Genomic DNA, 27,028 nt, shown 5'->3' with positions numbered 1-27,028 from the left:
TCCAGGAGTGTGCACAAATATAAGCAGGAGCTTGCACATGTATAATCAGGACCATGCACATAACCAGGTGCTTGTTCATAAGCACAGTTCAGATCTTTCGTGAGGCTGTGTAGGTGGCCTCAGTCAAGTGACTCATGCTCAGTTATTTCTGGGGGAAGAGCGCATTCCTCAGTCCTCTGGTGTGCAGTATCTGAAGCAACATTAAGCGTCTCTTAAATGTCAGAGCCAGAAACCGTAGCCACAGAATTAGCTACACGAGGAGTCCACTGCCAGATGGAGATTAAGAAACCTGACGTGCAGGGTGCGAACCTTTTTTAAATGTCTTCCCCCACCCCCACCCCCCCCACCAGTTTTCCATTTCGGTTTTGCCAGATGTCTGTCTAAACAAAGTCCAATTATGAGCGCAATGTGAACGAATGCTGTCGAAAGGGGATTGGCAACATGTATATGGCTCATTAATGTGGAATTTTAGCGATGCGTCGGCTCTGCCTCCCTCTGAGCGCGTGCGGCGTTTGACAGAACAGGCCGTACCCGTGACGTGCTGAGAGGCCCGGTCTGGAGCATCACGCACTGGAGAGCTGTAATAAATCGCTTGTTGTTGTGGTTTTTTTTTGGGGGGGGGGGGCAGATGGGTGCCCCTATTCCAGCGGTGTGTGGCCCCCCCTCCCCTGCCTTGGGGGGGCTGCTGGGCTAATGCGGTTTCTCATTAGCGCTCCCCGTTCCATTATTATGCCCTGGGTGTCATATTTATAAGGCCGATGTAAATCAAACTCTCAGTGGCACGGCCCTGCTAAAATAAGGTCCTCCTGACTGCGCCGCGCTCAGACAGGAAGCTCCGCTCGGGGAAATGGCTGTAATCTCATTGAGGGGCTCCATTTTGTGTGGGGCGGCTGCACGGCTCTCTAATTGCTCAGTGACTCAGTCTGATGCTCCGGAGTGAGCTCCGGACGGCACCCAGCTCCGTCTCTAACACAAACCGGGGGCCGGGACGGCAGACACCGCCCGCGCCACGACGAGCTTCTCCGGCACGGCAGGTCTCAGACCCGGGAGCCTGTCTCCGGCTCCGACGGAGCAGGAGGAGGAGGAGGAAGAGGAGGGGGTGGAGGAGGATGCTAAACGCGGTAGCGACGCTAAACGGATGCTCTCTTGCAGTGGACCGGAGCAGGCAGCAGCGGGCGAGCCCCCGGACCCAGGCTCCCGCGCCGACGCCCGCGCCGCCGGACCTGCTGCCCGCCGACACCAAGCCGCCGGGCGCGGAGCTCCACCGGCCGCGGGCCGACGGCGGCGCCGGCGGCAAGCGCCTCCAGCAGCTGAAGAAGCTCCTCGCCTCCGGAAACCGCCGGTTCGAGGCCGTCGCCGTGGTAATTCAGCACGTCGTCACGGAGGTAAGAGGCTCTTTTTTCCAGACCCTTCCAAACACGCGTTTCACGTGCGTCAGAGCCGGCTGAGGCTCACAGAGTGTTGCTGCTTATCGTGACGTTTAATGCAAAAACATTAAGTGAATAATAAGCTCATATCCACTATTATTAGTTTTAACTCGTTGCTCTGCGTTTGAGTGCAGAGGCTTGGGCTGGGTAGAGCAGGGCATGGTGCAGGTGTATATTATGGGGGATAGCAGGAGGTTTTGGGCTGATTGTTCTGCATGTTCTGTGTTAAGCAGTAATCAGACGTGCTTACTAGAGTGCAGGAGAAATGTTCAGCGGCTGCTGTTCGCAGGTGCGGTGGGGGGTGGGGTGTGTGCTTGGGGTAGGGGGAGGTGTAGTAGCAGCAGGGGCTGCCGACGGGCTGTTTGTTTTGGTTATGTTCTCTCCTCTCTGAATGTTTGGCCTCTGGGAATGAGCAGCCAGGAGGTCCCGTTCACCCCCCCCCCCCCCCCTCAAACTGCACTGAAAGGGGAGATATTTTATCAAGGCTCCCTGCCCAAAGCCCCTCCCTCGCCTCACCCCTCCCTGCCCCTCCATTTTGTTATGATGTTGCTACAACACAGAATCAGTGTTTGAAGCCGAAGAGGCCGGCCAGTGAAGGGAACTGAGATCATTTCTGGCAGAGGGATCGTACATTCTCCAGATACCTTATTTTTTCAGCTCCGAATGAAAGCCCGCCTGATGTAATTGGTTTGCTTTACGGTTCCTGTGTGTGAACGGTACCTGCTAAGGGTAAATGTATGGTTGTATGAAGACCCTTCGTGCCCCCCTGTGTGTTTGGTGCTTCAGTATCGATGGCCATGGCCGCTGGGGTCTCCCTCACAAGCTTATTTTCATTCTTCAGGGAAAGAGCAGCCTCATATAGGCTACATGCTTATAACAGGCTTATGAATTCATGTCCAATTCATCACACGCAGTGAGCAGAGGGAAACTGCAGATGATCGCATGTGTTGCTTTGCAGCTCACCTAGCTGTGCTGGGTGTGTGTGTGTGTGTGTGTGTAATGTTACCTGTGAGTAAGTGGTGGGTGTATGTGTCAATGTAAAGATAGGTGTGTGTGTGTTTGTGTGCGTATGTAAAGAGGTGTCTGTGTCTGTGCATGTGTGCGTTTGTGTATCGACAAGGCTGACTTTAAGCACACCTGCCCTGTCTGCAGAAGGTGCTGATTAGCTGGCTGGGTAGGGGGAGGGGGATCTGCTCGTGTCTGTGTGTTCTGTGTGTCCTGCTCTACTCTGAGAGCACTCCCACTGCACATGTACCTTCCTTCTGAAGCACCCATTTCATATGGAAAATGGAGGCTGCTTTTACCACAGCTGTTTTAATGTGGGCTAAATTTCTTTTTCTTTTTGTTTGATTTTTCTTTTCACACAAGTGAAAAAAACCCTTTTGCCTTTTCTTGGTGACGACCTTTCTAATGAAATCACAGTTCAAACACTCTTGAACCTTTTCTGTGTGCGTGTGTATACTCTTGGGGTCTCAGGTATGTTAATGCTATCCCTTTTCACTTGTGCAAACAGCGCTTTGTAAGAGTTTACTCTGTCTGCTAACGCTTGAACTGATACAGAGCTATTTTTTGACTCGGGGGGCAGATTAGCTGTCTAACTTTAGAGGTGTCCTTGTTAAAATGACAGGAGAAACACAGTGGCAAACCGTGGGCCCTTGTAGTGCTGTTAAGGCCAGGAGCTGCTGGTTATTTGCAGTAGCTTTAGTTCCTGAAAGCGGTTTCAGCGATGCCCCAGAGGTTTCCGTTTTTCTCCGTAGGTAGCTTCTCCACCTTTGATACACCTAGTTTTAGATGTATATTGACGTGGAAAATGTTCAGAACTGAGCTTCATCCTGTGCGTTCAGAGGCCAGGGGGGAAGAGGTGTCATCTTTTGGAGGAAGTGAATTTAAAAATCCAAGAGGAAGTCGGTCTCTGAAAACCACCTGCCCCCACAGCACTGTGTCTTTGCCTGCCCTGTCATCATTTTCACAGTTAAGCTCCTAAACACAGGTTGGGAGCAGTTTTACTCTAAACTAAATCTACCTCTTTAACTGCCAGTTACTGGGGATTACCTGTCAGGATTAGAGGAATAACACTACCTTAACAGGGCATAACATCGTAATTGGTGCACAGTTTCCAATTATACTTGCGGATCTTTATTATTGGGATGTGGTGTTTATTTTATGGTATTGTAAAAAGGGAATCCCAGTTACCTCCCGGTCAGGATCGTTGTGTGTTCTACACAAGCTGTGCAGCTCTGTTTATGGTGTGAATGGGCAGATAAGCCTGTCCCAGGGTCCAGGCCTCCTGTATATGACTCATGCAGTCCCAGCAGCCTTTGCTCGTCAGGTCTGCAGACGTGATCGGGGGGGCCCATGGAGCTGCACATATCTGGAGATATGGACCTGCTTTTCTGACATTATCAGACAGGCAGATTATCGGACAGCTGACACGGTGCAGGCCCCCGTTCCGGAATGCCGCGGCGATAGGATTCCGCCACCGCCACTTGTGTGTTTTAAATAGGATAGCGCAGTTTAAATAGAGCGTGTTTTAAATAATGCACCGTTTCCCAGCAGCAGGGTAGAGGTGACACTCTATTGGCTGTTTGGTCCCTGAAGAGTTGTTCTGCACTGTAGGCAGGCAGGGGGTCCAGTTATCCACGCATGGCTACAGATGCTTCACCAGGCTAATTCCATCACACCATTCCTCCAGTAAAAAAAGAACTGCATTTGGAATAGAGTAAGGCTTTGCAGTAATATTATCTCAACAAAAATGGGAAGACAATTCAATTATAACCTCTAACTGGTGTACACACAGTTCATCGTTTCTATCTGCAAGAAAGAGTTTATTTGAAAAGGAATTGATTACAATCCTTGTATTTTTGTCATGTATATTTGCTTACACAGTCCATAGTTGGGCATTTGGACAGGACTGTTGCTATGACTACACATAGCCATGGCCAATGGAACAGAATGCAGGGCACAGGCCGTGTGATTGGATGTTTAGACAGGTCTGACATCTGTAATCTTCCAGGAGTGACATTGGCCTGTAGTTTGGAAAAACAGTCTGCTCAGCGTCTTCCCAGCTCTACGAGAGTATAGCTACCCATTAGACATGAGGAGTTTTAGTGTTTTTTTTTTGTTGTTTTGTTTAGGTTTATTTTTTTTGGTCAAAAATACTTTTGAAAGTTTGTGATAAACTTCATTACCTCAGGGCCAGGGTTACATAATTTTGGCAGAATTTACGATCATCGCCTCTGAGTGGCGTTTGTCATTACGGAATGCACAAAGGACCCGGCAAGCCGAAACTTGAGCCGAGCTCCGCGTTCTTAGCTTCCAGACATCACCGAAAAGACGCCTGCCCTTGGAGTGACGCTGACGTGAACCGACGAGACGATTGGCTAATTAAAGTGCAGGTGTGGCGCTGCTCTTCTGCGACTGCATGGGTGTAAGGAGAGTGGCAATCGTCTGCACGTCTCTCAATCTGCCACTGAGGCCTCGGATATTAATGAGCCTTACTGTCTGTCCCCGCCCCTCACGTTGACCTCACTCTTACCCTCTGCGGGAACTGCCCCCCCTCTACAGACCTTTATCATGTCATATGATAAGCGGTCTCCACCCTGGCCTGGTCTGTTCCTACTGGAAGAGCTGGGGAAGAGATTACTTCAGCTGGCTCACAGACAGAGGGAGAGTCATTTCAGATGTCTCCTGATAGGTCAAAAATGGCTTTATGTGCCCTGACGAGACTGGGGCCCGATGGCTACTCAGCCATTAGTTTCCCGCGATCACAGGTTTACGTGAGGCAGACAAACCAAAACATTTGTTCGCAACTCAGTGATCCATAAGATGGCCATTTTGAGAATACTTGGTGCTCAAGGTGCCATTTAAATCCATCGCATTGATCACTATAAATGCACTAATGAAATTCTGAGATTTTTTTGAAGGAGATTTTTCAAGTTCGAGAAAACACCAAGGTGTCGAGTGAGAGAGAGGGATGGGGGAGGGGAGCAAATATTTAGTCGACAAAGGTTCCAGAATTGGAATCTCTGCCAGTAAATCATTGGATGAGGAGAAAAGGGAGGGGCTATGTTGCGCACTAAGACAGCTGATGACTCAGTAATTACAGTATAACACAAAGCCATATTTTAAAAAGGTGGCGTCCACTAACCCGCACGTTCAGTTGACAATGCCTGCATTTTTATTGCTGATGTCGTTCCTCTTAATAAATGTGTTCACTTATGGCAGCCTACAGAGATGACACATTAGCATTTCCCTCCATGCAGCTGGTCACTGAAGCAATTCAGGTTAAGTGCCTTGCTCAAGAGCACAGCTACCACGTTCTCTCTGGTATTTGAGCACTTGAAACCTTGAGCCCAGTTCCCACATCACCAGACCTTACTTGCCTGCCCTTAATAAGCATTGGTTCATCTAGGAGGTGCAGCTCTCAACAAGTGGAAAATGTTAGAGCTATACCTCAAATATCTTAACCCTGTTGTTGATTTAACTGGACCAGGCTGAGATTAACATCAGTATGTCTATAGCAAATCTGTAAGCCAGCAAGTAAACACACTCCTTTCGCTCTCCCTATCAGCCGATATCTCTCTTCATCTGCCTCACCCCCCCCCCACTCTCTCTTTCTCTACCCCTCTCTCTACTCGTCTCTCTGTTGGATATCTAATCATATTTTATTTATTTAATTCTGGATACGGGTTATTGTGCCCTTATGTACGGTTATGTTCTTGGGCTTCATCTAGGAAACATGAAAAGCATAAACATCTGTTTATGTGAAATGGTAGGGTTAATTGGGACAGGGCTATTCCACCTTGAAGCAGTGCAATTTCTTTGCAGACATAATAAGCTCAGTTGACTGTAAACGTAAAGAATGACAAGGCCCTATTTATAGATTTAGATAAATTAAAATAAATTAAAGTAGCCCAAACAGGATGGATAAATGTTGGTTCGTTGAAAAGAGGACTTAGTATTCCTCTCTGCCAATTCAGTGAGCATGCAGACAGAATTCATTCATTTTTCATAAGGGTCTCATGGCTGGGTTATTTCTGACCTAGTTTTCCCTCAACTTAGTTTAAAACTCAGAACGCTGCCTTGCCCTTGGATGTTTAAACAGTAGTGAGTCCAGGGACTGCAGAGTTGACTGCAGAGGAGTGGAATTGCAGTTCCTCTTCTGTTTATCTCCCGCAAGGACATTCTTTCTGCTTGTCCTGTATCGCAAGCTAATTCGCCAAGAGCCGCTCGTACACTCCCAACAATGTATCATGCGCGTGGCCACTGTGTGTGTGTGTGTGTGTGTGTGTGTGTGTGTGTGTGTGTGTGTGTGTAAAGAGACCGGAGCCCAACCCCTATCTAAGAGCAGACTAGTTTTTTTTCCCCCGCTGCCCCTCTATTAGGAGGAGTACGGTAGAGCGAGAGGCAGCTGTGGGAGGCAAGGTCTGATGGAGCTGCTTTTTTAGCGGTGCCTCCGATGCAGACAGACCAGTTTAGAGGCGGTGGAGGTTCCACCTGCGCGGGCGCTCCCAGCTCTCCAGCGCCTGCCAGCGTGTTCCCGTGCCAGCCGGCCGGACCATGGGCTGCTCGGGCAGCAGGGCGTGCGTGGGGGGCCCCCCCTGCACCGCCATGCGGGTAACGAGCCTCCCTCTCTCTCTCTGCCTCCCTCCGTCTCTGTTTCTCTCTCTCTCTCTCTCTCTCCTCTCCCTCTCACTCTCCTTCTGTCTCTCTCCCTCCATCTCTCTCTCTCTCTCTCTCTCGCTCTCTCCCTCTCTCTCCCTCTTCTTCTCTCTCTCTCTCCCTCTTGCTTGCTCTCCCTCTGTCTCTCTCTGTCTCTCCCCCTCCTCTCTCTGGGACTGCGGGACAGCGGGGCGCTTGCTAGCAGCTCTCCCCCGCCGTGATTCCGCATGCCTCTCGCGCTCTTTGTCCGCCCCCCCGCGCTCCTCGGGGGATGGGGGGGGGTTTAGAGTAGGAGGGGGGGTCATTGCAGTAATGTGTTGCGTGCAGGTATTGATCCGGAGGGACGGGACGGTACCGCTGGGATTTGGGGAGGTGGGGGGGGGGTGCTTTCTGTTGTCTCTGCGTTGCTGTGGGAGGCTGACAGGAGCACTGCAGATACACACACACACACACACACATCGCACGCACACACACAGCCTCAGGGGTTTCACCATCTTTTACGTGAGGAGTACGATCTGAGGTGAGATAAACAAGAACCGTCATTCTCAGCTAATGCGGCGTTGCAGGTAGAATGTGTAGAATTTTGCGAGGGATTTTTCGTACAGTCACGTTGCGCGCGCTCGCTGTACAGATTATTGGCTTTACTGTGCTTGCTCATGCTCGAAATGCAACACTCTGGCTGTGCTGCATTCTGCTGAAAATGTTCTTCTTTCTCCCCCGTTCATTCTGCTGCCTTGTTCTGAATTCTGAGGAGATGGGGTGAATTGATCTGTCACTCACCCGGTAATATCCTGATGTGGAGCGGTGAACCGGATTCTTTCGGACCAGCAGCATGTGTTTGTGTGCTTTGTGTAATTCAAGAGAAGTTCTTGGTCAACATTGTTTCTTTGACACTCTCTCCCTCATAAGGGAATATTGGTATGCGAGGAGCTCAAGGGCCTGTTTTTCTGCTCTTTTTAAAGTTCACCTGCACAGTTGATTCAAACACTTGAGTTGAAACATTTTAGGTGTGGTTTAGTTGACAGTTCTGTTCATGCAGTTGTGCGGTGGCAGGTGCCCTTCGTTTGGCGAAGCTAAATATTTAACGTGCGACTTTAAGCACGCTTAAAAAAACACGCAGTCTGTGACCGGGACTCTTTCTTTTTTTTTTTTACAGCGTGAGGAGGCCGAGAAGCAGAAGCGAGAGCTGTCTCAGGAGCTGCTGACCCTGCGAGGGGAATTGGGTAAGACTTCAGCTTTACTCTTCACCAGACCCACTCCAGGCTTTGCTTGTTGTGAAACTGACTCAAAGTGTAAAAGCAGCACCATGCGTTTTGCAACAGGCAGAAACAAATGTTAACTCAGTGCTGTAATTGGGAGCTTACGGCAGTCACAAGCTCAGCGATGAATCTGATAAAAACTCAGCGGCACCATTCCTGGAAATGTAGACATCACCCCCTGTTCCTGCTCACTGTGTTTCATTTTGAACCGCGCTACTACTGGGCGTGTGACACTGCAGTGCAGAGTGCAGTCTCATAGATTATCCTGGCTTCAGATTTCCCAGGGGGCTGTGGGGCTGCCCTTAGTCACAGTGATGCTGCCAGTCACCCCCCCCCCCACTGGCCTCTACTCCAGATCCAGTCGTGACCGGTCTCATCCTGGTCCCATCCTGGTCCCGTCCTGGTTCTAGCGGGTTTTCTCCAGTGTGTGTCTGTTAGTTCTGGTGCAGGGAGCGATAGGCTGGGGGGTGTAAAGATGGCCACACGTGGTCAGGGGCTACAGGGGGCCCCCTGTCCTTCTGCATGTTCCTCGTGCTTACAGAATATCCTAAAGCAAGTCCACATGACTCCATTACCCATAATCTCAGTGTGTCAGCTTAGCGTCTCAGTCTTTCAGCGCTCATGCCATTAAAGAAGCCATCCCATAAGCCCCCCTCGTGCTTTTGGAGCGTGGTACCGGCGGGTAATCGGGCGTAAGGCGCGTATGCCATACCGCCATGCGGCAAACAAACGCGCGTGCGAAAGACTCAGCTGGCGGTTCGCTCGCCTCGCCGCTCAGAGAGGCCAGCGTGAGCCTGTCGTTCTGATGATGTCACAGCGCCGCCCGTCAGGGGCGATCGCAGGGTTCCGATAGGCTGGCCCGGTGCCCGGAGCTGCCGTTGCATCGTCCGCATCGCCACCTGCGTCGCGGGTTTGCTAGGCGTGTGCATCCTCTAAACTGAACCCCGTTCACCAAGAGCAAGCAGCGGGCTCACCAGTCACGAGTTCTCCCCTGCCCCCTCACCACAGCCTCCCCACGAGAGCAATTATTTTAATCTGTAATTAATTTTGACCAGGAGAGTGCCTGTGACCTTTGACCTCTTGCACATGTCTGTGGAATGTCGGGCCCCCTGCTGTTGCGTGTTCAGCCCCCTCTTCGCCATCGCTGTCTCTCAGCCGGACAGTCCCACGTCACTCATCTCCTAAAGTCTCCGCCCCCCATTTTGTGACCCTTGAATGGGTGCATCAGCCCAACGAGTCCCGGCTTGCTGACTATCAAGGAGCTCGCTAACATCGGCCGTCTTAATGCTTTCCAAGCTTTTCAGGGGTTTAAAGGGCAGGTAAATCCAGTGTTAGGGAATAGTTTAAACGTTTAAGTGCTTTAGTTTTTACTGAGTCTACCAGGGCTGTTTGCCTCCTTTTATATTCCAGTTGGATTTAATCCATTTGCAGTGGAGGAGTTTCTCTCAGTCCGATTCCGCAGATGGAATATCGGTCTGGATGTTTTTCCTGGTTTCCTTTTTTCTGAGGCCCACCGTTCCTCCGTTGTTTGTCCCAAACACACACAGCTCTGTGGCAGGAGGTTCTGCGCATGGAACTCACTAATTGAATCTCGGAGCAGATTTATGTGATGCATCAGGCAGTTATTGAGCTCCAGTCCTGGGTCCCAGGGTTACATGTGCCCTCTGGTCCTGGAAAAAAAACAGCAGCTGCCGCTTTTATTAACCACGCTCAGTCAGACTGTCCAATACCAGCGTGCGCTGTAAAGCACTCCGTTTTAATCCTAATAAACTCTAACACAGTTTATATGAGCCTAAATCAGATCACATATACTCTGTCAGAGCAACTCAGCACTGACCATTTTTCTGTGTGTGACCCTGAAAACAATTCATTTTCTTTTTTTAAATCCAGCTCTTTAATGGAGTGTAGAAAAGAAGAGATTTGCTACTGCAGTCCCTCACTGTTGGTTGATTTGTTACTGCAGTCTATTTTCAGTGTAATCTGGTGAATGCGCAGGGGGAGGAGACTGTGTTTTTGAAGGCGGTCTTTCCCGCTCGGAAGTATGGGAAAAAAAACACGCGGCCAGGAGTCTCATTGTTTTGTTGTCGCACCTGTCCCCCCTAATGAAGGCACCATAAAGGCGGCACTGTTACCCACACAGCTGCTGCTCTTATGTCATCTCCCAAGCAGCAGCAGCAGCACCGGCGGCGATGGTGGCCTGTGTGTTTAAATCCACACAACTGCACAACAGCGGGGTGGAGAGGCTCACAGCCAGCGAAGCTGACGCCCCCGTAGGCCTCCCGGTGTTAGCCCGTTTTATTTCTGTAACAGATAACTTGGCCTTCGGGAAGGGATCGTGGAGTGAAACTGTCCACACGTAGCGTGCGTCAAGATTCCTGAGAATTCTGCGTCCAGCCATTTGTGATGCGGCGTTAAGTCGCATCTGTTGTTAATAAATGCAGGAGTTTTTCAGGGGTGGAAATATTTAGGACACGATGGTTATTTCAGCTGACTGTCGAACGTGTTGCTCTGGGATCTAAGTGTGTGTGTCAGATCTGTTGTGCAGTTCTGTGTGTTGTGTAAGCGCCTGATCTGCCAAATCAAACGCATCATGTGACCCCGGGTCAGTGGCGAGCCATGTGCAGTCTCCAGTGAGGAGGCGCGCGCATTTTTAAGTGGACGGCGCGACACTCAGGTCGCGAGCGAGCCGAACCGAGCCGAACCTACCCGTCGTCGTCTCCACAGTGACCTCGTCCGCGTCCTGCGAGACGCTCGAGCGGGAGAAGGATGAGCTGCGCGCGGCGTTCGACGGCGTCATGCGCAAGGCGCAGGAGCAGCACCAGAGCGACCTGGCCGACCTGGAGCAGCGGCTCAAGGCCTTCTACTCGGCCGAGTGGGAGAAGATGCACCAGGCCTACCAGGAGGAGGCCGACCGCTGCAGGAGCCAGATGCAGCAACAGGTGAGGGGGCTCTCCACACCCGGACTCCATCCCCATTCCCGCTGATGATTACAGTCCACTTCGTAATGATAACTCAAACTATCAGTATAATTATCCCTTTTCTACATGTGAACATGAAACTCACACACATGCGCTCACATGATCGCATTTGGGGGGGGTGGCGGATTATCCTGTTGGAGCTCTTGTTCCCTTCTCGCTGAAAATTCTACAGAACAACTGGTCGTATGCCCTCGCCTTTCTGTTCGTATCTCATCCACTTTTCAAATAACATTACAGGCATTTATCAGACGCTCTTATCCAGAGCGACTTACACAACTTTTTACATAGTATTTACATTGCATTTATACAGCTGGGTATCTGCTAAATAAATGTAATGTATTGTAATGTCCTCCACTTAGTATCAGAGCTATTTAAGGTAACCTATATAAGGTCAAAATAACAAAACTAGCTCCCCCTTTACTGCATAAAAAAATAAAAACCTAAATCAAATTGGGGAGGACACTGTGACTGCAGCCATTTATATAGTATGTTGTATTTGTCCAGTTTGCTGATTGGCGCAAAAATTTTCCAGGCCCCCACCTGCCAAAATATTTTAAGTGTATCGTGTGCTTGGCCGCAGCCCAGCGAGCCAAATTTATTTATGCTAGTCGTCCATGCCTGGTCTGCACCGCAGTACGCTCTAACTGTCAGAGAAACTGTCACTGAATAATCCTGAAGCACAGTCTTCAGAGGTCTGTTCTTCTGATGCTGTGTACACCAGAGAATGTAGCCGGCACATGTACTGACTAGCTGAATATAAAGGCCCGACTGTAGCCGTGTTTACGCTGCCCCTCGTTAGCTGTAGCGATGTAGCGCACATATCAGCCAATCGGGCGACTCCGTCGGTGAAGGCAGAAGACGCTACATGTCTACGAAAAGACCCCGAAGCCACCGAGCGCAGCCAGATATGCAGTCGTAATGGCATGTGCGGAATCCGTGAAGAAGTGCCCGAGGGCATTACCTGCGAGAAAGTGATTCATGGCTTCACATTCTGAACTTTATTTACGGTTGGCTTTTTACCGCACAGGTTTGACAATTCCACTTTCGCTCACGAGTGGAACTGAGATTGCTGGCAATTATAGTCCTTTGGGCGGAGACGTCATTTGTGCCAAGTAGCCATTTCTTACGTCAGTGTTAAAAGAAAACAATGCATTTAAGTACAGTTTTTAAGTCACGCAGAGCAAAAGGCACAAACATGTTCTCACCTGAAGCCCAGTCAGACTGTGAGCAAAAAACATCAGCTGCTAAAGCAGTTTGGTTTCTCTTAAGAAGAGTTCCGTTCTTCTTTTATAGCTGGACGATTTCAAATCCAAGCACGAAGCCTTGAGGAAAGAACTGGAAGATGGCCACGCGGAGAAGCTGGAGGGCCTGAAGCAGCACTACGAGGCGACGTTGGAAGGTCGGTTACTCTTAAAATGCTGTACCTCTCTGCGTGTCACTGCTCGCCTCGTGAAGCTGAGTTTTGGGCCTCCAGCACTGGTCCAGGCACCCTGTACCCTCGACTTCCTGAGGCCTTGTTTGAGTGGTTTGGCTGCATCACCCTCGGGGATGTGGTGGTACTGAGCACTCATTGGAAACTTGCTCTTGCCCTTTTTTCTTTCAGAACTCAGGACCAGCCATCAAGAGGAAATGGAAAGTTTGGACAAAACGCTTAAGGAAGCTGAAGCCAAGCTAACCGTAAGCCCCCTGTTGGCCCTGTGGGGCTCTGCGCATTTAGAAATGTAGCATGTATAAGTTGCGGTGTTCCCCCAACCCCCCTTCAGAGATCAGCCACAAAAAGATTCTCTTCAGATGGACAAATATAAGCATTATTGAGCTGAGCACCCATTTTAACGCTCACGTCCCTCACAGGAGCAAGTCCAGGAGCTCACGGCCGAGAACAGCGCTTTGAACGAGAAGCTGAACGCTGAAGAGGAGCGGAGGAGAATTCTGGCTGAGAAATGTCAGGTAAAACCAATGTGACATGCCGTCTATTATTTATTTATTCTTCTATTCACTGCCCATCATTTTACCATTCCGTACCTTGAATCACCACTGAATTTGAATGTAGATATTATATATTAGCTGTGTGTGTTTCCCTACTGACCACTACAGTCCAAATGTATAGTGAATTGTAAATTTATTGTGGCTGTGTAAATGTAAAAAATAAATAAAAGAAAATTTATTGTCTACAATGTGAATCCTCACTTATGGGAGAAATGGTACCAAATTTCAAATTTGCGAAGGTTTCTTGTATGTTGGAAGGCTGTAGAACTGGGACTGAGGTTGGAGCCTTGCCTCGTGAGATTCAGGCCTGTCCGTTGCTGAATGGCACTTTATATTTTCAGTGTTCGGAACATGCAGATGATTTGTAGGGATTTATATTTCTCACTGTGCTATATCCGCTCCTCTATATATAGCTGGACTGGGACAAGCAGGATCAGTATGAGATTCCTGTCCCGCAAGCGTGCGATTTCTGGATAGAATTGTTCCTGTTTAAAAAACAACGCTCTTCCCCAAAACACCATCTGGAACTGATTTGCTACTGGGCCCTGTGTGAGATTTGTTTATTAGCAAACGTATTCACATTTATTTGATACTACAGGCTGTAATCCATAAAAATACACATGAATTTACTGCACGTACTGTATAGCTGGTCTGTGCCAATGTCGGTACTGCGCAATGTGTGACGCCCTCTGTTGGAAGTCGGGAGAACTGCAGGTGAACTCAAACGGGTCACTGAGGGGAGAGACGTGTTGCAGCTGGTCGTTCCGTGCGGTGGAAATGCTCTTTGCTCTCTGAAATATTCAGCCGAGTGCAAACTCGTGCGCTTTCTGCCCGACACGCGTCAGGCTTCCAGTCGGTTGTCATTTTCGTCAGTCGTTTCTCCTCCTTTTGTTCCACCTGCGTCGACTCATCGGTTCTGACGAAGCGGTACAGACCTCACGCTCTCTGTCTGTTTCAGAAGGACTCCCACACCCTCTATCTGGAGCAGGAGCTGGAAAGCCTCAAAGTGGTGCTGGACATCAAGAACAAGCAGCTGCACCAGCAGGACAAAAAACTGATGCAGATGGACAAACTGGTGAGTTGACTGGAGAGAGAGAGGAGGGCTGGGCGGACCAGGGTACAGTTTTAAAAAACACATTTTGTCTGTTATCCACTGTAAGGAGCACTCTAGAGTCTGAACTCTGCAGTATTGCTGCTTGAGTTACCTTGAGTTTTACCTGGTTTGCCGGTTTTGCTTCAGATGGAAAAGAGCGTGAAGCTGGATGAATGCCTGAAGAAGGTCCAGCAGGAGAACGAAGATCTGAAGGCCAGGATGGACAGACATGCCGCGCTGTCGAGGTAGAGCTGCTGTACCGTATGCGCCAGACACTCGTGAGGGAGAGGCGGAGTGCTTCTCCCCTCATAAATGATGGGCAGGATGGCTTACTGAGGACACATGAGGACGAGAGGCCTGGTCCATTTGGAATTTAGATATTGAATAGAAGCAATGGGATGTTCGCTGACACATGGGAGTAGGCAGGTTTAGCAGTGTTATTAAAACAGTGTTAATAATAGATGAATGTGTTTCCTGGTGTGTAATTGCTAGCGTGATGCCTGTGCTGTTGGAGAGCAGGTTCAGCTGGAGGCCGGCATCCTCGTTTATCTCGGTCTCCTGTGTTTTTTTTTTTGTGCTTTAAGGCAACTGTCGACGGAGCAGGCGGTGCTGCAGGAGTCCCTCCAGAAGGAGTCCAAGGTGAACAAGCGGCTCTCCATGGAGAACGAGGAGCTCCTGTGGAAGCTGCACAACGGGGACCTGAGCAGCCCCCGCAAGCTCTCGCCCACGTCGCCCTCCAAGACCTTCCAGTCGCCGCGCAACTCCGGCGTCTTCTCCAGCGCGCCCGTCTCCCCCAGATAGCGCTTTGCCCGCCCCCCATGGCTTCGCGGAAGCTTCCGGGGAAACCGAGCCGGACACGGACTCCTCGGGCGAAAAAAAGGCTATATTAGCTGCGCACGGCTAGCCGCGACACGCCGCCTGAAGAAGACCATTCTAAAATGGATACATTTCTGCTGATTTACTATATATATATATATAAATATATATATATAAAGACTTTGGAATGACATTGTTGCACAGAAGCACTTATTGAGCAAGGCTGACCTTGTTCTTTGCCTTTTTTTTGGGGAAAAAAAAAAAAAAGGAAATCTCAGGTCCTGTAGATAATCACCGTGTTTGTATCTTGTGCTTAGCGAAAGCTTGTTCACTGGGGCGGGGTTGCTGCGTGAGAGAAGTGTACGTGTGTACGTGTGTGCGTGTGTGCGTGTGTGCGAGAGAGAAAGAGAGAGAGAGTGAGAGTGTGTGTGTGTTTAAGGCTTTCTGGTAACAAAACGACGAGCAGAAGTATTCACGTTTTGAAAACCCGGCCTCCATGAAATGCGCGTCGACTCCCAAGGAATCTGAAAGCGAAGGCCTTTCTTTGTAAGAGCGAGGATCCTGAGGAGGAGCGAGAGCGAAGGCCTCTCTTTGTAAGAGCGAGGAGGAGCGAGAGCGAAGGCCTCTCTTTGTAAGAGCGAGGATCGTGAGGAGGAGCGAGAAGAGGAAGGGGCCTCTCTTTGTAAGAGCGAGGATCGTGAGGAGGAGCGAGAGCGAAGGCCTCTCTTTGTAAGAGCGAGGATCCTGAGGAGGAGCGAGAGCGAAGGCCTCTCTTTGTAAGAGCGAGGATCGTGAGGAGGAGCGAGAGCGAAGGCCTCTCTTTGTAAGAGCGAGGATCGTGAGGAGGAGCGAGAGCGAAGGCCTCTCTTTGTAAGAGCGAGGATCGTGAGGAGGAGCGAGAGCGAAGGCCTCTCTTTGTAAGAGCGAGGATCGTGAGGAGGAGCGAGAGCGAAGGCCTCTCTTTGTAAGAGCGAGGATCCTGAGGAGGAGCGAGAGCGAAGGCCTCTCTTTGTAAGAGCGAGGAGGAGCGAGAGCGAAGGCCTCTCTTTGTAAGAGCGAGGATCGTGAGGAGGAGCGAGAGCGAAGGCCTCTCTTTGTAAGAGCGAGGAGGAGCGAGAGCGAAGGCCTCTCTTGTAGCAGGACGAGGAGGAGGAGCGAGAGCGAAGGCCTCTCTTTGTAAGAGCGAGGATCCTGAGGAGGAGCGAGAGCGAAGGCCTTCCTTTGTAAGAGCGAGGATCCTGAGGAGGAGCGAGAGCGAAGGCCTCTCTTGTAAGAGCGAGAGAGGAGCGAGAGCGAAGGCCTCTCTTTGTAAGAGCGAGGATCCTGAGGAGGAGCGAGAGCGAAGGCCTCTCTTTGTAAGAGCTGAGGAGGAGCGAGAGCGAAGGCCTCTCTTAGTAAGAGCGAGGATCGTGAGGAGGAGCGAGAGCGAAGGCCTCTTGTAGACAGGCGAGGATCTGTGGAGGAGAGGAGCGAGAGCGAAGGCCTCTCTTAGTAAGAGCGAGGATCTGAGGAGGAGCGAGAGCGAAGGCCTCTCTTTGTAAGAGCGAGGATCATGAGGAGGAGCGAGAGCGAAGGCCTCTCTTTGTAAGAGCGAGGATCTGAGGAGGAGCGAGAGCGAAGGCCTCTCTTTGTAAGAGCGAGAGGAGGAGCGAGAGCGAAGGCCTCTCTTGTAAGAGCGAGGATCTGAGGAGGAGCGAGAGCGAAGGCCTCTCTTTGTAAGAGGACGAGGAGGAGCGAGAGCGAAGGCCTCTCTTTGTAAGAGCGAGGATCGTGAGGAGGAGCGAGAGCGAAGGCCTCTCTTTGTAAGAGCGAGGATCGTGAGGAGGAGCGAGAGCGAAGGCCTCTCTTTGTAAGAGCGAGGAGGAGCGAGAGCGAAGGCCTCTCTTTGTAAGAGCGAGGATCCTGAGGAGGAGCGAGAGCGAAGGCCTCTCTTTGTAAGAGCGAGGAGGAGCGAGAGCGAAGGCCTCTCTTTGTAAGAGCGAGGAGGAGAGAGCGAGCGAAGGCCTCTCTTGTAAGAGCGAGGATCCTGAGGAGGAGCGAGAGCGAAGGCCTCTCTTTGTAAGAGCGAGGATCTTGAGGAGGAGGCCGTGCTCAGAAGCAGCCGCTCCGACGCCGGCAGTGTCACGCGTGTGTGGATGTGCTTGGCGTGAGTGCACGGTTGGGGCGTGGTGACCGGGCGGTGAACCCTGCTCAGCCGCAGCGAAAGCCAGCGTTCTGCAGCCGTTACTCTCTGGGCTGCTCCCCCCCCTCTCCGCCCCCCCCATGCTCTCCTCTTATCAATTCTGTCCTTCCCTTCGCCTTATTTTAAAACGAGTCCGTTTCTGCGTTCCTCACATGCACGCATCCCCGCTTTTGAGTGTGACGTGCTGTTGTGTGTTCATCCCATTTTAGAGAGAATAAAGTTGTCATTTCTAAGTGCAGGGACACCCCCGGCTGAAAGATCACGTGTGTTTAATTGGCCTAGTCTGGATATTGTTCGTTTCCATTATCTTTACCTCATTACCCACGTCTTGATCCAGTTTTCTTTCTCATGCCAAGAACAACATCGCCTGCTTTAAATTGTTTGTGTTATTGTTTGTCTGCATCGCTGTCATTTTTAAAGTAATGAGCTCCTGGTAAAGTTCTGCAGGCTGGGAGAGTGTGGCCTGTGTGTTAGGCGTTCTGTGCAGAACTGGACCAAAACCTGGCTTCACGCTTTGCTTGTTCTGCGAGTTTTTGAACCGAATGTTATTCTGCAGACGTGTGGCGCTGAAAGAGGTCTTCGCCGCATGAACGGATATCCGAGTCTGCGCAAAAGCCCACCGTTGTACCCGTCAATCTCTGCTCTTCTGCGACGCTGGAGGAGAAACCGTGCGACGTTTGGGCCCTGCGTCCGGGATTCTGTTTGCACATCCACTGGAATGTCAGCTACGGCTTTGCTCTACGCTGCGCCTGTACATATTTGTGGATGCCTTGGTCCGAGGATTGGTGTGTTCATTCAAGCAGTATGAAGCAGTATTTGAAGCTTCTGCAAAATCGTCTGCTCTGTTAACCAGAACTGTATTTCTCTGTGGTGCAGTGCTCTCCTTCCCCTTCACCAAAAAACAAAACAAAAAAAATATATATATATCGTGCACTAATTTTACTCTGTGCCATTTTCCCCTCTGTATTATGATGCCCAAGTCGGGTTTACCCATATTTTCAGCCAGGAGTTGTGTATCTGGGTCAAACCCCTGCATTGCTCATGCAGTTTACATTAACCATAGCAGAGGATATCCCAGTCTCAGCCTTCAGAACGGAGTTTCTGCTTTCAGTGGTCAGTATGTAGTAAGTCCTGCAAGAGACTCGGACACTGGAACTGTGCTGTGGGACCAATAAGACTGCAAGATGAACAGACCTGACTGTCGAGGCTACGGAAACCGCATTTCCCACAGTCCCTTGTGTTTTCCCAGCCTCTCCTCCTCCTCTTGTCTCAGCTTTAAGATCCTTTTATTCGCAAAGATGATGTCGCTGCAGTTTGACGGCGGGGGAAGTTTAAAGCTTAATGCGTAAATTAAGAGTAATGTCTAGGAAGATTTTCTTGAAATTGTATCCCAAAAAAGTAACTGTGTGGATGTTGAAATTATTGGTGTGAAGCAAGATATGCAATTAATAAAAAGTCATATATGAATTATAAAATTTGTTTGTGCTTGTCCATGCTTGATTTAAATCGTTCCATAAAATTTCGCTGAATAAGACAGCTAAACGAGCGCAGTGTACTACGCCAGCGAATAGCCTGCAGGCTTCTGTGGAGACTCGGGCCAGTTCAGGTTTCGCTTCCATCCTGGGAAATCCAGGGCCCTGTTTCAGGAAACTGGATTACGGAGTTAGCTGGATACCTGAGTAAAACCCGGAACCCTCCCAAATCTGGAACATGGACTGAAGTAAAAAAAAAAAACAGTGTAGTTCCGGGTTTTACTCGGCACAGTTACCCAGCCAGCTCAGTAATCCTGCTTTGTTAAACACCCCCCCGACCCGAAGCACGGTCTGTGGTTGTAAATGGACCGCATTGTAAAGCAATGCCCTCCTGCGCTGACAAGGAAGCACTGCAGTGGAACATGCGGTGTTTCATAAGAGCCATTAAACCAGCGTCCTCTCTGCAGTCATCGAACATCGCTGGTAATGGCTGTGGAGTAATGGCATCCTGGGAAGAATTCTCGATCGGGTCGGGTCTCTAATATCTCCTCTGTTAAGATGCCAACGTGGATCTCTCTCTCTCTCTCTCTCTCTCTGCAGCTTGTTAAGACGTGTGAGGAGCGTTTGTGTGCAAAATGGGGGCAGGGAGAGTGTCTGGGTGAGGGATCCACGTTTGCAGTGGCCTGCGATGGTTTCTGCACAAGCTGTCAAATTGTGTTCAGCAATTATGGGACGGTGAGATGCCACAAAACCAAAAAGGGGCGGAGCTACTATCATAACTCTGACTCACTGATTTGGGCCAGTCATTGTATTTATTTGCTGTAAGGAGCAAAATGTTTTGATAGGCTCAAACAAAAACAAAATTGGGTTCAGTGATTGACAGCTCTTTGTAGTTCTGCCCAATACAGGTATGTGGTTCATTAAACCATGCACTCCCATCATAGTTTTCAGCCTGGCATTATTGTTCACTTGCTGACAGGTCGTTCACAATCCATCTGTTTGCCTCAATACCGGGGTTTTGTTAGGGATTAGTACAGAACAGCCTCATTATTTAAGGTTCCACTGCGTTAAAAGTAACAATGACTTAACCGGAGAACAAACAGGCATGTGCGCCTTGTGTTTTTATCGTAACCGGAGAACAAACAGGCGTGTGCCCCTTGTGTTTTTATCGTAAACGAGATACCGTGAGTCGAGCTCGTTGCGGGAAATGACGGTCTTAGTCGGGTACCGCGAAGCGTGAGCGTATAGGGAAGAACGCGGTAAGTGTGTTCCCGTGCACCAAAATAGGAGCCGGGCCCTGCATTCCACATACGGAGTCCATTACCAGCAGCAGCACAGTCTGCGCAGCTCAGCCATAAACTATGTTTTATGTGTCCCCGCGCCAGGAGGAGGGAACGCCCGCGCGTCTGTACATCTCCGTCCGTTTCTGCCGTCTGAAAGCGAGCGGGACGGGCAGTTCTCCCCTATAAAAGGCTTCCCCTGTAAGTAGAGCACAGCCGGAGACAGCCCAACGGTCACTTTCTGAGAGCGAAACCCGTCCTCTCCGGTCCAGTCTTTACATAGAAGCGACGGGGAAGTGTTGCGTCACACCAGTGTTTGCGTGTACAGTATGCACACTGCCAGTAGACAAAGTCTGTTTTTACTATTCCGCAGATCTGCTTACATAAGTTCTAGCATCACATGCCAGTAGAAATGCGCTTTCTACTGTTGTACCGCTGTGCAGATAGATCAAAACTATCAATGAACTTCATTCAAATTATAAATGGCAAGCTGGTTCTTAAATGTCAAACGGCACTCATTACAGTGATAGATTGTTCCAATTGCTACTTGCCAGCAAATTTATCCTCCATTGCAGCCAATGGGAAAATAGGCTGTCTGGGGTCACAGGCTGGTGTTTTGATATTTGTTGAGTGAGTGTTCAGTTGTTTGTTCAACAATCAGACCAAAATATGGTTGTGTGGTAAAACCCTCTATTGCAAGTTGAACAAGTTGCGAGGAAGTGAAATGGCCACAGGCAGCTGTACCCAAAATGACACGTTTATTTCAATGCATTTCTTCTCCCAACCACAGTCTCTATAGAACATACTGTTACCTTCAAGCTGCTTAACATGGAAGCATTATACCTGGGGGAGGGAGGGAGAGACCCAGTCTATGCAGGTTACCACTCCCCTTATAGAAATCGATTGTACTGCAATATATGTAAATATAAGAACTTTTTGGAAAAAATTCAACAGTAAAAATATATTTCACAGCAATGTATCATTTACAAATATATTGCAAATATCTAAAAGCAGAATTAATTTGCCCATATATATGGTGAAATGTTGCAATATATTTTTCATATATTGATAATATATTGTCTTTAAATATATGGCAGTATGTTTCGTTTCCGTAAGGGTCGTCCTGTCTGCCCCCGCCCCGGTTAGAAGGAGTCCACGCTGGTGGTGACGGCCGTCTCCCCGTGCTTGTTCTTGGTCCTGCAGATGTATTTCCCGTAGTCGATGGTCTCTGCGTCCTCCACGGTCAGGATGCTCTGGGAGATTCGGGTGGTGTGGCCCACGCCCCGGTTTATCAGCCTCCAGGCCTCGTACAAACTCACCGGCCTCATGTCCTGCAGAGAGAGGGGGAATGAGGAGGAGGAGGAGGGGCTGAGTCTTTGGTGTTGGGCTCTTTGGTGTTGAGAAAAGTGTATCAATTCAGGCTAGAATCCTCCTCAACTGCATGCTCTAAACATTATAGGTTAGATGTCTGTGATCTTAAATATTGAAGTTGTAATATGAAACGTCCTCTCGACCCACATGTTCTGTGTACATGATACGGTGTCAGTGATACGTGAAAAATGACATTTCTCATTTCGATAGTCATGGTTTTTTTTTTTAAATACATTGCTGTCAACACTATCAGGGGTGAGTCAGAACGCGTTGACCTGGCACATACTTTCGTCTGAGGTTTCTCCTGGTAGCCGCACATGGAAAACCTGAGGGATGGTTTTAATCTGGGGGATGTTCGGTAAATGAAACCGGGCAGTGGAGTGTAAATCAAACCGAGAGAGAGAGACAGACAGAGAGAGAGACAGGCAGGCAGAGAGAGAGAGAGAGTACTGTGGATTGGGGGAAGAGAGACAGTGACCCAGGTGTGCTTGGGCTAGGCCCAGGAGCTGAGAGAGAGGGGCTACGGCTGACATTCTACTGTACTGGACTTTCCACCTCTACCCCCACACCACACCCCTGTAGAGTGGCCCCGCCCCTCACCTGACCGGGATACGTCCAGGTGAAGTTCACATGCTGCTCGGGCTCCCCCAGGACCGTGCAGGTGATGTTGAAATTGTCGCCCCCCCGCACTACAGAGGAGGACGCTTTGATGGTGGCTGAGGGGGGGCCACTGGGAACTGTGAGAGGAGAAAAAATTTAACCAACGTGACGGAAAGAACCTGTTTTCAGTGCTGTCTAACGGCTTATTTTCGATCGAGGTCCGCCATCTTTAAGGACGTTCCAACCTGTTAAATGCTCCTTGAAGGCGCTAGGAGCAAGGAGAGCTAGGAGGCTCCCGAAGGATGCTTGAGCAAGGAGACACAAGTGCATCCTTTGCGGAAGTATTTTTTTCAGAATGCGTCACACTTGAAAGATCGACTTGCGGATCTACCTCTCCCCATCTGCCACGTCTGTAATTGACCTGGCCTCATACCAACGCTTGACTGAACAAGGACGTTCCATTTGCCTCACACACGCTTCCTTAATTCCTCCACCCCCTCGCGTGCGGTCTTGCGAACGGGGCGGCGCCCGTACCTTCCACGTAGAGGAGCTGGTACTTGTTGGAGATCTGCGGCTTGTCGTTGATGACGGCCCTGCAGTAGAAGATGCCCCTGTGCTCGGGGCTGGGCTCCCGGATGACGAAGCCCTTGGTGGGGTCGTAGGAGATCTGGGTCCCATTCGCGGACACCTCCTCCGGGGGCACCTCGCGGTGCAGGGTCACCTTCACCTGGGGGCTGGTCACCCGGCAGGGGATGGTGGCCGTCCGGTCCGGGCGCAGGTAGATGATCTCGAAGTGGATGGGGGACGGGACAAACAGCTCGTCTTTATCTGGGGGGGGGGGGGGGGGGGGGGGGAAAGACACGCGTGTCAATCTCGACCTGTCTCAAAATATTGCCCGTTTTCTCATGCATTTTTCTCGTCTGTTTTGTTTCTACGGGTTGTTTTCTCCTGTCAGCTGAAGTCGAACGTGTGTACTACTTCATACAAACGGCGGTACATGCTTCCACTTGCATATGAACTTGAACACAGTGGGAACAGGGAATGCGAGAGAGTGGTGAGCTGGCGTGTAATTCATGAGGCAGGATATTACTGAGTTAGCTGGATAACTGCTCTGAGTAAAACCCGGAATGGCTTGTTTTACTTCAGTCCGAGTTCCAGATTTGGGAGGGTACTCCGGGTTTTGCTAAGTGCAGCTGTGCAGCTAACTCAGTACCCCTGCTTTGTGAAACAGGGCCCTGACCTGTGAAGTAGATGTACGAGGCAGAGTTGCGTTCCGTGTCCTTTTCGCACTCAACGCCGTCGCAGAGCACCGCCCAGCAGCTGTACTCCCCAGTGTCGGCAGCAGAGGGCGACGTCAGGACGAGCTGGCCGTACTTGTCCTGCTGAGTGACGCTGGTGCCAGAAACACAAGAGTAAGACTCTCGCTATGGATTGCATGTCAGCAGCAAACAGTGAAAGATCAACTCACTTTTTCTGACACTCTTCAAAGAGGTTTTCCCCACAATAGATTATCAAATCAATGTGTGTTTTTGTTATGAGTAGAACCATGTAATCTTGTGGCAACAAGCTCAGAAAATTCTGAAAATCTAATTTCATTCCTTTTGTTAGACCTTTACCCTTTAAACACATTTTGTGCATTAAAGCCAAGAATACAATAATTGCAAAAAACTGCTCCTGGGAAAATAAAGTATGTGTCTTACAAAAACTTGCAGCTCCCTTTGCCAGGTGTACAACACAAGACTGATGATTGCATAACATCAGGGGGTAAATTACATTTGATCAGATAAGTGTTATATACTTTATCTAGAGAAACACAGGCCCTTTGCTCTTGAGAACGCTATATGATATTGTATTGTTTTGCTTTATTTCTATTTTTTATTCGGTCCAATGTAATTGGAGTATAGTACCATTTGTTTATAGTCAAATAGAAGGCTTCCATTTGTTGGTACTCAGGAGATATACTGATAGAATTAACCCTCTGTTTGAAATCAGTAGAGATACTCAATAGACTTTTTTTTCTGTGTTTCATGCTTGAAGCAATAATCAAATAGAATCTGTCCTTTTTTTAGATACCTGAGCTAATAATTGAGCAGAACCAGCCCCTATTTTTTGAGGTCCTACTTGGTATAATGCTTTCCGGTGTTTGATACCTATGGCGGTAATCAGTAAAATGGTTTTTATTTGATATCTGAAGCGATACTGAGGTAGCTGCTCTGTGTGTGTGGTACCTGAGGCAGGAGTCTTTGTAGGTGTGCAGGTAGGCGGGGTAGTCTGTGTGATACTGAGGTAGCTGCTCTGTGTGATACACAGGTAGCTGCTCTGGTACCTGAGGCGGGTGTCCTTGTAGGTGTGCAGGTAGGCGGGGTAGTCTGTGTGATACTGAGGTAGCTGCTCTGTGTGATACTCAGGTAGCTTGTGGTACCTGAGGCGGGTGTCCTTGTAGGTGTGCAGGTAGGTGGGGTAGTCTGTGTGATACTGAGGTAGCTGCTCTGGTACCTGAGGCGGGTGTCCTTGTAGGTGTGCAGGTAGGCGGGGTAGTTCCACTCGATTCGGGAGCCCTTGCAGCGGAGCTCCATGCTCCTCCCCGCGGGCAGCGTCAGGGCCTCCCCCAGCCGGAGGAAGCGGCCCTTGTCCAGGACCTGCGTCAGGAGGGACTGGCCCTTCCCCACCGCCTCCTTCTCCTTGGCCTTGGGGAAGCGCACCTTGCCCCGCTTGTTCCCGGGCCTGATGCGGTTCTCCCCCGCCTCTTTCCGCCGTTTGACCTGCTGGCCGAGGCCTGGGGGGGGGATGGGGACGGGGTGGGAGGGGGGATTGGGGGCAAGAAGAGGCGGGGAGTTCAGGATGTTCAGAGGGGCTTCCCAAAACGCACACTCGCCAGGCTGTCTTTCAGAACACAAGCTCCTCCCACCCCTCTAAGCCCCGCCCATCCAAGCCCTGAGCGTCCGGATCACTCAGAGAGGCTTCACAGAACACACACTCGCCAGGCTGTCTGTCAGAACACAAGCTCCTCCCACCCGTCTGACACCCTGCCCATCCCAGCCCAGGCCTCTGTCAGTGAAATAAACCACAGGGTAGCAAAGAGACCCAGAGGTTCTCATGATTGAACTTTTGTATTTGTATCTATGTGCCAGAATTTTCTCCGAAATCCTCTATTGCGCATGTGTGTGTGTGTGTGTGTGTGTGTGTTTAAGCATGCGTTTCAGCTTATGCGTGTTTGAGCGTGTGTCTGTTTTCCAAAACGTTATGTACATATGTAAAAATCATTTAAAGCTCTCTTTGAAATGTGCACTCCCATCCAGGGTATAAATCATGTTCCAGTTCCATGATAACTTCAATGTGTAAGCTGTAATAAAAATATGTTTTTATAGCGCAGGGAAATAGTCTCAGACTCCGAATGCGGTCATGCTGGTTTTAAGCTGCAGAGCTACGTTTGTTGCTACATGTTTATAACATGTAGATATATTCTCATTTCCCAGCAGTCTAACATTGTTTTGTTTTGCCCAGGTACGTCACATCTTCAGGTAGACTGGTTAAGTCTTCACAGCACAGCTATACCCATGTACGTCTGGAGAACTACCGTGGCAATACTTCTCTTGCACAGCTGTATAAACATTATCTACAGGAAATACTATGTGCTTTTTTTCATGACTGGCATGCTAACGTTTAAAAAGGAGGAAAACTCTGGTCAGTCCACATGTTCAAATACTCAGTGAGAGAGGCTGGAAACAGATGGAGTATGTGGTATGACTGGGCAGCTCAAACCAAACATCCATTAACTGTGACATACTGGTAATGCTGGGAAACAATAGGAGAAAAGGATCCTGCAATAGAAAACAACTCATTTTTTCCGATATGTGAAGTGTTTTTAGCTAACGCTAAGCTAAGAGTCCCTTTCCAGCTGTTCTCCTCTTGTCCACTCCGGCTTGTAGCAGGTTAATCGTAAACACCTGTTGAACGGTCATCGACTCGTCGCATGAACGCGCTCGGATGCCTTCGAAAACAAACCTCATTGGTTCAGGTGGTTGCTCTCCCCAACAAGAATTTCACGAACGGAACTAAAGTATTGTTCTCGAACCCCTTATGTACCCCAGACAAAATAAAAGGAATCTTCATGTAATACGGTTTCATCCAAGATTGTCAACGGCATTTTACAAAGAAAGAACTTTTAAATGGAATTTCAGAAATGGCATTTCCAGTGTCATCAGCAGATTTCGAAGGGGAGTAAGTGGCGACACTGAAAGCAATGCTTCACATCCACCACCTCACTTTTTAAATGACTCTGCCTCTGCCTTTGCAATTATGAAAGAAGATATTCTGACTTGGCTTCACGGAAAAGTGTCTTCCCCCCCCCCCTCCCCCATCCCCCGGTCTCATTCCCCCCCAAAAGCACCGATTCACCGATTCTGCATTCCAACTATTCGAGACTGTTCACGGAGAACCTCTGAAATGACCCAATCTTCCTTTGCGCGCTCCAGTTATGGTGCCTTTAACAACGACAGCGGGGGAAATGGGATGGATGCTACTAGATACACACAAGATGACAGAACTAAAAAAAGAGGAGAGAACAAAGACGGGAGGTGTAATTACTCACCGTTTTGCACCTCCTCCCAGAGGAGGAACAGGGTGAGGAGGACCCACAGCTTCATGGTGCGCAGTCGGAGGTGAGAGGGGGGTTCCAGAGGGGTTCGGGAGGCGATGTGCGAGCGTTTTGGGGGCAGCAGAGCTCGCCTGGAATCTGGACACAGAGTTCTGGAGGCTCCAGCAGCCCAGTGCAAATTAAGGGCAACATCTGTGCTGAGAAAAGGGAAACTCTCCTCTCCAGCCTCAGCGTTCTGCTCACTCCCCTCTCAAGAGCAGGAAATGCGTGCTCTCTGCTGCCACCTGCTGTTCTAAACCAGCTATT

The 27,028-nt window shown here is 49.7% G+C and overlaps 2 protein-coding genes and 2 long non-coding RNA genes across 9 annotated transcripts in view; 2 read left to right on the top strand and 2 right to left on the bottom strand.

The window, feature by feature from the left end:
• Positions 1 to 15,468, top strand: part of mtus1a (microtubule associated tumor suppressor 1a) — a 36,984-nt gene extending 21,516 nt beyond the window's left edge. For 4 of the 6 annotated variants that reach the window (XM_064345059.1, XM_064345058.1, XM_064345057.1 and 1 more), the window contains 9 exons: positions 1,153 to 1,385; positions 8,245 to 8,311; positions 11,072 to 11,286; positions 12,619 to 12,724; positions 12,929 to 13,002; positions 13,177 to 13,272; positions 14,270 to 14,386; positions 14,552 to 14,649; positions 14,989 to 15,468. In XM_064345059.1, coding sequence (XP_064201129.1) covers positions 1,153 to 1,385; positions 8,245 to 8,311; positions 11,072 to 11,286; positions 12,619 to 12,724; positions 12,929 to 13,002; positions 13,177 to 13,272; positions 14,270 to 14,386; positions 14,552 to 14,649; positions 14,989 to 15,205 — 1,223 coding nt within the window. In that variant the 3' untranslated portion in view covers positions 15,206 to 15,468. Of the gene's footprint in view, positions 1 to 1,152; positions 1,386 to 6,884; positions 7,044 to 8,244; positions 8,312 to 11,071; positions 11,287 to 12,618; positions 12,725 to 12,928; positions 13,003 to 13,176; positions 13,273 to 14,269; positions 14,387 to 14,551; positions 14,650 to 14,988 lie in introns of those variants that run through there. The other 2 variants (XM_064345061.1, XM_064345062.1) reach the window with 2 other exon arrangements.
• Positions 15,469 to 15,636: 168 nt separating this feature from the next.
• On the bottom strand, positions 15,637 to 15,975 carry LOC135260015 (uncharacterized). Its single transcript, XR_010331450.1, has 2 exons — positions 15,895 to 15,975; positions 15,637 to 15,805 (listed from the first exon to the last, which is right to left on the bottom strand). It is a non-coding gene; the product is annotated as an uncharacterized LOC135260015 (long non-coding RNA).
• A 944-nt stretch (positions 15,976 to 16,919) lies between these two features.
• On the top strand, positions 16,920 to 21,294 carry LOC135260010 (uncharacterized). Its single transcript, XR_010331449.1, has 2 exons — positions 16,920 to 17,037; positions 17,284 to 21,294. It is a non-coding gene; the product is annotated as an uncharacterized LOC135260010 (long non-coding RNA).
• Positions 20,896 to 26,927, bottom strand: pdgfrl (platelet-derived growth factor receptor-like). The gene is made up of 6 exons (XM_064345045.1): positions 26,717 to 26,927; positions 24,622 to 24,901; positions 23,366 to 23,517; positions 22,660 to 22,953; positions 22,126 to 22,262; positions 20,896 to 21,485 (listed from the first exon to the last, which is right to left on the bottom strand). Exons 1-6 carry the CDS (start codon positions 26,769 to 26,771, stop codon positions 21,297 to 21,299), a joined length of 1,107 nt encoding a protein of 368 aa, XP_064201115.1. The 5' UTR covers positions 26,772 to 26,927; the 3' UTR covers positions 20,896 to 21,296.
• Between the last annotated feature and the right edge of the window lie 101 nt (positions 26,928 to 27,028).

The sequence above is a fragment of the Anguilla rostrata genome, chromosome 7 (assembly GCF_018555375.3).
Source record: "Anguilla rostrata isolate EN2019 chromosome 7, ASM1855537v3, whole genome shotgun sequence".
Taxonomy (NCBI): Eukaryota; Metazoa; Chordata; class Actinopteri; order Anguilliformes; family Anguillidae; genus Anguilla; species Anguilla rostrata.
The sequence above is the reverse complement of the archived record's forward strand: the minus strand, read 5'-3'. Positions and strand labels throughout refer to the sequence as shown.

Bases quoted from the DNA above. Each gene is read 5' to 3' on its own strand.
- pdgfrl (XM_064345045.1), bottom strand. From the start codon at position 26,771: ATGAAGCTGTGGGTCCTCCTCACCCTGTTCCTCCTCTGGGAGGAGGTG. The intron at 22,954-23,365 runs GTCAGGGCCCTG...CCCCCCCCCCAG, and splicing joins CTCGTACATCTACTTCACAG to ATAAAGACGAGCTGTTTGTC. The intron at 21,486-22,125 runs GTGAGGGGCGGG...CTCTCTCTGCAG, and splicing joins CCTGGACGTATCCCGGTCAG to GACATGAGGCCGGTGAGTTT.